Source organism: Camelus ferus, chromosome 10 (genome assembly GCF_009834535.1).
Source record: "Camelus ferus isolate YT-003-E chromosome 10, BCGSAC_Cfer_1.0, whole genome shotgun sequence".
NCBI lineage: Eukaryota > Metazoa > Chordata > Mammalia > Artiodactyla > Camelidae > Camelus > Camelus ferus.
In genome coordinates, this window is record NC_045705.1 from 10,460,352 (window position 1) to 10,472,387 (window position 12,036).

Genomic DNA, 12,036 nt, shown 5'->3' on the forward strand with positions numbered 1-12,036 from the left:
TGTCAGAACAAACCTGGAATTTCATTTCAGAAATCACCTTGTCAAAATGCAATAAGGTGACACAGAGATCTGTCACAACTAACAGTCACTCTGAGTCAAAAAGTATTTTTTACACAATACCTTGGGTTCTATATCTGACATGCAAAATCAGGTTTGGCTTTTTGCTTATATCTCCCAGTTGATGACATATTTATCAGCAAGCTGCAAACAGGGCCTCTGTAACAGCAGCCACTTAAAAAGATTTCTGATGTATTTCATTGCCTAATAAAAAGTCTGATGAGAAACTTTTATTGTCCCACATTTTCATATTTTTGAGCTCTGGCAAACACAGTCCTGACAGCGAGGTCATCAATATGAATAAGGGAAGGCATTTTAGAGAAACTTTTAATCTTCAGAAGTAAGGTTTGCATCAAAGTCTCCTTGATTTGCACACCCCCACAAACGTTTTTTCCCAATTATCTTTTGTGTTCTTCCCTCACTGGCCGCTGCTGATGAGTAATTTCACAACACTAATGCTACTAAAACAGGCACTCATGACCCCACTGTGACACAAAGCAAACAGTGCACATAGGGAATGCAAACACATAACTGCTAACCTTGCTGTTTAAATGCACTTGAACTTGACCATTGGAATGCCCATTACAGAACGCATGACAGCTTGGCAAAATACAGGAGGCAAGACACCATCACAGGAAAACAGATTCACTGAAAATAAATCACTTGAAGGATCGTAAGGTGGTAGGAATTGATGGAGAACAATGCGGTTCCACATAGTGAAGTCACCTGTTTAAACCCTGAAAAGAAGTTACCTCTCCTAAAAGCTGTATAAATTAGAGCACTGTGGCATCCGATTTGACCCATGAATGACTTATAGATTAAAGAAAACAATGAATAATAATTTAACATAAAGAGCATACATTTAGAGATGCAGGTAGCATGTCTTTTATTCTGAAGCAAATTATCTTTTCATCCTGCTGACACAAGAAGGCTTTCCAATTTTGTGTTCCTTACTAGGTATATTGTGGGACTTTACAGTGACCATAATCATGTATACTCATCCTGTCCACTCTAAAATTATAGGTTCACAGCCAACCCAGAAACGCAAAGTGGAATAAGTCTTAGAGAAAACGCTGGTCTGCATTTTATGGGGAAATCACACAGCTAGCTTTTAGATGTTACTAAACACTGATGCATCTAAAACTGAGTTTATGGCAAACTGCTCACATTCCACCTATGTGAATGTCAGGCACACCTGTAAGTTACACTCTTATTCTGCCTTATTTTATGTACTTCACAAATTTCAAAAAAGGGAGACAGTGATATATTGGAAAAAAATTAACAAACTCCTTTAAGCAGGAGTTTCTCTATGGAAGAGAATATTTACAGAATAGGCAATGTTCAGGTAAAACAGAAATCCTCGACGATCAAGTATAAAAACTCAACATTTAGAATTCATAAGGAGCATATTGTATTTTATTCATTTTTTGTGAAGAAAAATATGTAGTTTTGACATCTTAAAATCATATAAATATTTCAGTCTTTTAATGAGTCCAATTATGAGATTTGAGAATGATATCAAAAACAAAGAAATGAAAAATAAAATCCAAATGCCAAACCTAGCATAGAAAATTTAGAGATTGGAATTCCATAATTCCCAATTATATATCCTGCTGAACTCAGAGTTACAAGAATGTCGAGAAGCTTGCAATTAGACCACGGTCAAAATTTCCCAGGGGAACATTTCTTAACTATCGTCTAATGCCTTCCCAAGTTAAGACCAGTGTGATTATTTGCTCTTTCGTTAAGATGCAAACAATATTAACCCATTCTCAAAATCTTAGAAAAAATTCTTGATTACTTGATTACTTGATTACTTATTAAAATTCTTGATTACTGCCAAAGGTGAACAATTCATTTACAATGAAAGGAATTTTAAGTATTTTTGTCCAACCTTTATTTGTTAGGAAAACAATGAAGGTTTTCTACAAACATACCATAACTCTACAACAATACAATTACATATAAAAATAAATGTATTTTTTTTCCAATTCTTTACAGGAATTGAATCTGAGTTTAGTGCTTCTTCTCCAGCACTGTGTAAACTCATGCTTCAATTTAGCCCAACAAAAATCAGACACCACACCTAGAATGCTGGGGGTCTCACACTGTGATGAGTGGACTATGTTTCCTCCAGTCGAGAACCTGCCGCCACTGAATGCTTATTATGAAAGTTGGAAAAGATCATCACACATTATTGCAGAATGTAATTTTCATATAGGCAATTTTCTTTCAATCCATCATCAAAAATATTCTTTCTCTCTCACATACCTAGACAATACATATTTTAAATACAAATATTTGCAAAATAATGTAAGTGTTGATGAAAATACGTAACATGAAGTATCTTTCTTAAGAGTAAGGAAAAGATAAATTTATTTTATTCCCACCTAGAAAAAAAGTAGCTACAATGCAGCGCTTTTTTCTTTTTTAGAATTATTTCTGGTCCTAGAATTATTTCTTGGTTTTAATTCAGTAGGGTGTCTCAAAACACCTGCTTTTTCCTCCATCAAACCTTAAATATGCTGGTTACTTATAACCCCTCTCAGAAATTCCTAGCTCACTTGTCATAGATCAACACAGCAATCTTCAGCCACGCTGAGCCTGACCAAATATAGTCAGGAGGAATTCAGAAGGCACTGGACAAACAAGGTGACTTTGTTGATGGGAACCTCAGAAGAGCAAAGAGAGACAGTGGTGCCGATCTACTTGTGGCGACTTCTTTACTTGCCCAGACAACAAATACTAATTCTTTCAGTTACAACAGACTGTGACTCATAAAACCTGTGCTTTTACTTTCTTAGAGTAGTGTTTTATTTTTACTGCATTGTCAAAAAACCTATTAAAGAAGATTTGCCCAGGAAATGCATCTTTCTTCACCACCCTTTCCCCTTCTCCCCAGATGCATTCCTGTAAGTTTAGCAGAGGTAGATCTTATTCCTGTTTTTACACTCATGCTCTAATACTTTTCAGGGATAAAGGTTACAAGTCTTCTGATTCCTAACCCAGGATTCTGTTCATCCCACACACTGGAGGAAGCTGAGCAAAATGATGAAATTGGCAGGCTCTCAGGGAAGAACAGAACAGCCGCCAATTATCCCCATTTTTTAAAGTGATTTCTGTTTTTCCCATCTCTGAATTTAAATCAAATTTTAATGAAAAGAGAAGAAACTAAAGGCAGTTTCCTGCTAATGCCATTTGGTGAGCAGGTAACTGCCATGTTTAAACAAGGATGTAATTGTACCTAGTGGGTACCCAGTTACGTGACTGAAGATGCCAAGCTGACTCAAGAGCTGAACTACCTGAACTGGGTAGTCCCTGGGAGCCTGGAGACTAAACCATGTGGCACATCTAATCACAGAGCACGGACATGTGTGGTAAGGTGCTTTACATTCCTGAAGGCTCACCTGGAGAGGGCACCCTGGAAGATTTAACTGCTTTCTCCCTAGCCAGTGTATTGGCTATCATATTTTTTTCTTAGCAGGCAAGTAAGCTCCCTGGTGGACATTTCTCACCACTAAAATGAATTATATTGCCACCCTAAAAGGATAACTAGGGTCAGATGAATGTGCTGATAGAGGTGAACAGATACACCGTTACGAGACAACAGAGAGAATGTCTTTCTCAGAGTCTGTGTTGTTAGGAAGATTTCACTCCCTGGATGGAAGGATAAGAGTTGAGAAATACAGCCCGGCAATGACGAGTGTCAATGGGCAACGTATGCAGCTGACACAACGCACGGCCGCCTCTCCCTTCTTTATTGCCACGTGGTCAGGAGCATTTATGGGGTGCTGGTTATCACCTAAATGCCAGGGTTGTCTCTGGGTCAACCAGCGCTCATTCAAGCTCTAATTCTTACAGAAGCCCGATGTAACTCTGATCAAAAGTAAAGCTTCTGCTAAAATTCTAGTAGCCATAAAAATGTGAAAGGATTCCTCAAAATGAACCAAACACTGCAGTCTTTACATTTTCTCAACCAGAGTAATAGATAGTCTTGCCACACACTTGATCATCTATTAAATTATGGAAAAAAGCGTTATCATGTCCTCGTGTGTTGAATAATTTTCGTTTGTTTGACTCCCTTTATTTCCCCTCCAAGTTTTGCTCCTATTGAGGCATTCCTCACCCTTACCAATTCTTAAACTGTAGCTTAACACTGCATTAAGGTTTCTGGGGATTTTGCTACAGTGTAAAATATAATTTAAAAAATCTATTTTTAGCTTTGGTAAATAAGAATAGCAGTCTTCTGTATAGGAGAAAATAACAATTCTGTATATTCGCTTCAAAAAAAAATTACCAGTATCTGTTCTAAAACAACATTGCTTAACTCTTTGCTAATTTTAAATGATTCACGTGGTCTTTTTTCTCTTCTCCTTTAGTGGACCCTTCTTTGCTAAGTGTTAGGAGTCTGCTTCTTTCCTTCGAAAACCCTCATCTAGCTAGCCTTTGCAACTCTGTCCTTTGAGAATACTACAGAACGGAATAAAGACATCAGGGTAATGGAAGGGAGATTTAGACAAGGAAGCGGCCAGTTCTCATTGTTCTGTGGCTGCTGAAGCAAATGTCAATCTCATTATGCTTGACTTCATTTATTTCCTGCCTCATGAGTTTATAAAAAGCTGACTTTCTTTTCCTGAACAAGAAGCATATTATGGTCACGTGACGAGAGAACAGCAGTCATTTGTTTTAATATCAACATTTCCCTGGGTGGTTAGAAAGCTGGTGAAGTTACGACTTTTGTCTATGAATCTAAATTTAAAATTACACTATTCGCATTTCCTAGAAACTATACTGTTACGTATTTCTCCATTACAAACTTCTGGAGGACATAATCCCTTTACCACAACTGTCATATTTTAAAATTGCTAACTGGAAATAAGTTCTAATAAGCAAAGCATATAAGACGAACAAATTTAGAATCGAAGATAAATAGGGAAAAAGATGGGGATTTTCTGTATCTGAATCTGGAATTAACACTCAGCACCTTATTTTCCACCTAGCACTGAGTAGTTTATAGGGAGATTCAAACTAACAGAACTAGATATGACATATTAGACGTGTATGTGACAGGGAGGGGCAAGGGCCTTTCAGTAGCAGAGTTTATGGACCTGGAGATCGTCATTCTACAGTCAAGTAAGCCAGAAAGAAACAAAAATGCCATATGATATCGCTTAGATGTGGAATCTAAAAAAAAAAAGGACACAAATGAACTACTTATTATTTGTAACTTAGATGACTAATTTCTTGAATATATGTAGGCACATTTGACTGTCCTTTATGATTGGATTACTGCATTCTGTTGATTCTTATTTTGTGCTTGGCTTTATTCCTTTGATAACTATGTAAGTTTAAAAAGCTAAAGCTCTAAATTGTTCTTAGAAACAATGATCAGTACATATATGTAAACTAAAAAAAAAAAAGAAAGGAAGAAAGAAAGAAGAGCCAAACTCAGGTTTCCACACAAGGCAAACTCAATGGATGACTTGAAGCACATTTTTCATCTTTCATTGTGCTTCCGATTCCTCAACTGCCAAATTACAGTCCTCCTAACTTCAGCATTTTATGTTCTGTAATATAACTGGATGTGAAATTATCTTGGCTAGCACAAGAAAAGGGAACTTTTCATCATGCGTGGCACTTTTAAATGGTCTCATGGTTTGCTTAAAAAAAAATCACTGTTCAGCTGAGTTAATCATCCTTAAGGAAAAAATATTTTTTTTCTTTACTTAGTTTTTTCCTCTCTAATATAATGAATACTCTTCAGCACCAACATTATCTATTGATGACAACCCTGGCCCATTTGCTTTTAGCAAGCCTCTTTAACAATGCTTTATAATTTAAACCCATCACCTGTTGTGAATGCTCCAAGTAAACACTTGATTTGGGGGGTTTCTAAGGAACATGGATGTATAGAGTCAATCAGTTCACGCTATGCTTTGTCCACGTGGCTTTTCTTTCTTTGTTTTAAGTGTTGTACAATCAACCAACTGGCATTTACAGTCACTAAATAAATAGCTATCAATCATTTCACTTTTAACTTGCATTAAAAAAAAAAAACAAGATAAGTAAGAAAAACCAAAAACACAATAAACATGCCCTAAATGTATGTGTAGGGGGGGGTGTGTGTGTGTGAATATGAGTTTATTATTACTGTTGATATGCAAAAATCACAGCGTTCTCTTAACCTAAAGCAGGAGACCCCAAGAAAGATTAAGAACTGAATGGAGGATTCTGTTGGATTCTTTGGGGGCATATAAAGAGAATTTCCTTTACTTTGTGCACACAGTTAATTTCTTAGTATAATGCTATAAAAAATTGATAGTTTCTTCCAAAAAAAAAAAAGTCAGAGAATGGAAAGATACAGGTGAAAAAAATCTATCATGATGGTTATTTTGTTCAGAGGTTCTTAAAAATGGGTCTTCTGGAGACTTGGAGCCTCTCAAAATTGTATGTAATACTATGCAGGTATGCCATAACATTAATTTTCAACCAGGTTCTCAAAAAGTTACATTAATAAAAAAAAAATGGCTAGTAACTATTGATCTAGTCCAATAAGAAATCTTAAGCCCAGAATGAGGAGCAATTTGCCACAGTCACACAGAAGCCAGTGCCATTGAACATAATAAACCCCTAAAGCTGAGACAGGAAGGGGGCAGGGCACAGCCATTCAAGGAATGCTACAGCAATTAACATCAAAATGGTGGAAGATTCAACCGCCAGTGGGCCTTGAGGCTCAGGATGATGAGAGATTTAACTTCTAGCAGATCTTGAGCTCCACTATACGCCCATTGTAATAGATTAACATGGTGAGTAACATGCCCACAGGTGCCATGGCAGTCCCAAGGCTAGCCACAAAATGTCAAAGTGGGAAATGGCCAACTTCCTGGGAATCCCAGCCCCTTCCCCAGGCTAGTTAAACTGGTCCTTCCACTTATTAGCATATGAAGCCACTGAGCCCATAAAAACTGGCAGCATGGTGTATCATGGCCACTGCCACCTCTCTTTCTTTCTCTCTCCCTCTTCAGAGATGGAAAAGGAATGTCTATAGAATGTGTACCTACTTTTACTCTAATCTGAGCACCCAACCCCCATTCCTCGTGGTCTTTCTCTTGCTTTTTGATGTATCTCTCTGAATAAATCTACCTTTACTCAACGGTGGCTCGCTCTTGAATTCTTTCCTGCACGAAGCCAAGGACCCACACTTGGCGGGGCACGACCCAGGGGCTCAACCGAAGCCTGGGACACGCCCTCCTCACACCCCACATCCGTTTTCCTGCGTCAAAGCCACTCACAGCAGTGCATACTCAGATAGATTCCATTTCTTAAACTTGTGTCATCTTGTGAAGAAACTCTGTCTGCTTTATTGTTGCAAAGGTAAAGTAAGCTTACAGAGATTTCAAGGATAACATTTCAATTTTAACATTTATTGCCACTAAAATTACAGTTTTAAGATTGGGCTAACAAGAATTGGCCCCAGAGAAAGAATCCTCAGAAACAAAACAAAGCTCTCTTATGCACATATGATGAAGTCCTGGTATCATTCCTACTTACAGAAGCAAACATTTCGTGTTTAACACTCAGTGTTTGAACATTAAAATAGGCAAAGAGGCTCACCTAGAAAAGAAGACTTATTCGGAAAGATCATTCTCCTTGAAAAATCTTCCACCAGTTTTACTCAAAGTAGGTATATTAATATAATCACATAAATAAATTATAACTATTAGAGACTATCATATACCAAGCCTGTACTAACTCAAGTTTCTTCTGAACAGTTCTCTCTGTTCAGTGTTTTTATGAAAATTATTTTTATTTTAGAAAGTGTGGCCAAGATGTGCTTACTGGTTATTAAATATGCCTTCAGAGCTAAATCTGCAGAAACATTGCACATTCCCCGTATCTTTTTTCTGACTCACTTTCCTTCCACAGAAGGGAAAAGAAAGAGGTCCAAGGAGAGGAAGAACTAGCTGTACGTGATATGTTTCTGGGCATTTAATGCTAGATGGGTTAACATGCTTGATTGCTATCGGTGAATCAGAGCAAAAAATGACAGCAGCATCTATCATATTATGTTCTATACTGCAACATTTTAACGGAGGCAAGACAAGCTACACTGCTGATTTCAGCAATGGGCACTGTCTGAGAGCAACAGATGTCTACAAAACAAAATCACTAAATTGTAGAAATACCTTAATTCTTAAAATAGCAAAGTGGATTTTTCCTCTGAACCAAGGGTATGACCAGGGAGCATAAGCTGACAGGATCACACGGCACTGCCCCAACAGGGACTTTATGCTCACTCATTCTTCATCAAGACTCAGAATACCTGACAGTGCAACAATAATAATCTTGATTCTGAACTTAAATTTGAATAATCAACAAAGTGTTGTCTCTTGTATAAAAAGTCAAAGAAACGCTTCCTATTCAGGAATGTGACTATACTCTCAAAGTCTCCAGCATAAACCAACGTGCGACAAAAGAGAGAGAACTCCTATCTCAGTGACCACAGATGACACAACACTCTTTGGTCTTCCAAGTGCAAATTACATAAAGCACCTTAAGAGGCTAAAATGAAGACAAATGACACTAGGGGGAATAAAAGAGTAAATAAAAATAACAGAGGCCAAAATGCTGAAAAGGAAAAAAAGTTATTAGTCTACATGTCCCTTTATAATTTACAGGAATGATATCTTCCTCACTACAATGCAATCATAATAGATTAAATAAATTGGGGATGAAAAGGACCGATTAAATCATTGTGTCTAACACATGCCAAGGGACTTCTCTAGACAAAAGAACACAGAAGAGAGAAAAATATAAAAACAGATATTATATCAACATCTGCACGCAGTTCACTGCGTGTAAAGTCTACAGATACCAAGCAGAGGTATGAGCGTCAGTAGTGAGCAAGGTTAGACGTTGACTCAAAGTACCCGTATCAACACACAGTCCTGTGCTGCATTTTCAAACACCTAATACATTTGCCTGGAGCTCTTCTAAATCAAAGCTACTCTGTTTATAGTCACGTAGAAAATGTAATCTGAGTTTCAATGAATTTTTAATTTTGTTCAATCTTGCATCTTGTTCAACCAAAAACAATTTAAAGAGGACCAAGGCTCTCAGCCTCACAGTGAGCGGATGGAACTCCTCACCAGGGAGTTCTTGAATCTGCCATAAAAATCAACAGCGTGCATCTGATAGTTTTCTTTTAATTTGAGCAGTGAAAAGTGAGTAATCACATCAAATATTCTTCAGGGCCTCTTTGGTTTCCAGATTAAGCATGTAATGTGACCTGTCATCTTGCCACATTCTCTGTACTTCCATTTTAAATAATCATAAATAAGAAAACCTTGTTACTCTTTGGCATGACACAGTTGTTTGATTCAGCTGCATTTCAAAGTCTTAGAAATTGCACTCATTCCTTCTTTAGAGTCCTGGTTCATCTCAAAGGTTTTCAGCTGAAAGATTCTTTATTGTATTCAAATCTCGTCCCATATGAATTGCTTCGGTTACTCAGTTTATGAAGAGTCTTAGAGATTGAACTGGGTCCACAGCAAAATACACCAACTGTTTTCCTGGAAAGGGAAAGGGAGAAAATGGAAAATCAGGTGGAAAATTAGGCAGAACATGACAAGAAGTCTGCTTTAGGAGTATGTCTAAGGCGTTAACAAAGTTAATTTGCTGCTTTGCATACTGAAAGTAAGTTTCCAATTATTTCCAAATGTAAGTGACCACCAGGCAGATTTTTTACTGACCTCATGCTTTTCATACTAGAAATCAAGATAATTCAAAGAATATAACTAGGAGCACACATCTGCTTATTATCTGCAGTCTGCATGTCATTGGAAAGGGCAGAAGCCAAATCAAGAACAGCGACTGATAAATGTCAGCTGCCCCACATATGTGACACATAAGCAGATGTCCACCCACTCTGGGCCATCTCAGCCCTCCTCATACTACATGTTTTACAAACATTTTCTTCCCTAAAGATCCCATGGATTTTTCATGAGCAGCGGTGAATAAGAGAAAAGAGAGGAAAGCTAATACCAATTTGAAAGGATAATTTTAAGTGACTAATTTATATCCACATTGAAACAAACAGCATATTAATCTGAATACATTTTCTATTTTATTCATGCACTGCAATAATTGTAACAAATGCCAAGCAGGTTTTATTGCTAGCATAAAATTTTAGTGAATAAATTAGACACATTCCTAACAAATAGAATAAATAAATCCCAGGAAATAACTAGTATTTCACATTGATCTTCCTCCAGAGTTTGTTGATTTGCATCGAATTCTTCCTAAGATATCAAAATGATTAACAATTCTTATCATATCCTGAACAAATACAGCATGTACTCATTATCTGAGAATAATTGGTGCTGAAAAAAAGGCAGTGAATCCATTTAAATGGATACCAAAATTTATAATAAACACTGAAAAAAAGATTTTATTAAAACTTTTTACCTTGAAAAATGAAACAAAGAACTATAAAATAAACTTTTCCTTACAGCCATGATGGAGTAATAGAGACTAGATTTACCCTCTTGCATTAACAAAGTAGGACAAAGTGAATAATATATGAAACAAGTATTTCCAGATACTAGACAACAGTCAGCACAGAACTGTGATCCCTGAAAAGAAAAAAAAGAAAGAAAACAAACAAACAAAAAAACCTAAGGTGAGTCCAACAACTCTCTGCTTATTGCCTGAAGGCAATTTACAGGCTGCAGCACAGAGGAGGGAGACTCATGCAGAGGCTGGTGGTCTTACTGAGTTAAAGATAAGAATGGAGGTCATGAAGGCCAAAGAAGCTAGAACTTGTGGAACAGAATATGGAAGGGAGGCTATATCCAAAGAAAGAAGCTCTGGAGATCTGCAGAGGAGTACCCTCACGTCTGGCTGAGTCCTAATCTCCTCGTGCGTGAGAGGAAACCACGTGAAACTGGGTAAAGAACTCCCAGGGAGCAGTAAGCTAAACAGTTCTCAGAGTTTATGCAAGGTTGTCAACAATTCAGATTCCCACAAACCAGGATGGAAAGATCTATATGTAATACACTGGCAGTGGGTAATGTCCTCAGAAAGGTATTACGTTGTTTGCAAGGAGTAGGAAGGATGTTGGTAAAATCAGCCTTAGTTCAGAGGCTGCTCTGGACCTATACTAACAAAGCTTAAAAGCAAGCCTTGAAAAGATCAAACTGAACCCAAGTAATAAAACTGCATGCCGGACACAAGTCCAACAATATTAAAAAGAACAAATAAAATAAAAGTTATTACTAATATATGAAATCTAAAAATTAAAACGAATACAACAAAACAGAAACAGACTCACAGATATAGAAAACATACCAGCAGGTACCAGTGGAGAGAGGGAAGTGGGGAGGAGATTAACAGGTCAAAACTGCTATGTATAAAATAAATAAGCTACCAAAATATATTATATAGCACAGGGAATACTGCCAATATTTTATAATAACTTTAAATGGAGTATAATCTATAAAAACTTTGAATCCTATGTTGTACGCCTAAAAATAATATAATATTGTAAATCAAATACATATCAATAAAAATAATCCAATTAAAAATAGGCAAAAGATCTGAATAGACATTTTTCCAAAAAAAGATATTGAAATGGCAAACTGGTCTGTGAAAATGTGCTCAGCATCACTAATCATCATGGAAATGCAAGGGAAAACCACAATGAGATATCATCTCATGCCTGTGAGAGTAACTATCATCAAAAAGACAAGAAGTAAGTGCTGGCGAGGTTGTGGAGAAAAGGGAAGCTTTGTGCACTGCTGGTGGGAATGTAAACCGGTGCAGCCACTGCGGACAGTAGTATGGAGGTTCCTCAAAAAATTAAAAACAAAACCATCATATGACCCAGCAGTCCCTCTACTGTGTATATATCCATAGGAAATGAAATTACTATCTTGAACAGTTATCTGCCCTCATGTTTATTGTAGCATTATCTAGAAT

The 12,036-nt window shown here is 37.0% G+C and overlaps 1 protein-coding gene across 2 annotated transcripts in view; it reads right to left on the reverse strand.

Annotated features, from left to right (window-relative positions):
• Window positions 1–7,390: 7,390 nt before the first annotated feature.
• Window positions 7,391–12,036, reverse strand: part of NOX4 (NADPH oxidase 4) — a 90,041-nt gene continuing 85,395 nt past the window's right edge. For both annotated transcript variants that reach the window (XM_032488362.1, XM_032488361.1), the window contains one exon: window positions 7,391–9,629. In XM_032488362.1, the coding sequence (XP_032344253.1) occupies window positions 9,509–9,629 (121 nt within the window). In that variant the 3' untranslated portion in view covers window positions 7,391–9,508. The remainder of the gene's footprint in view (window positions 9,630–12,036) is intronic.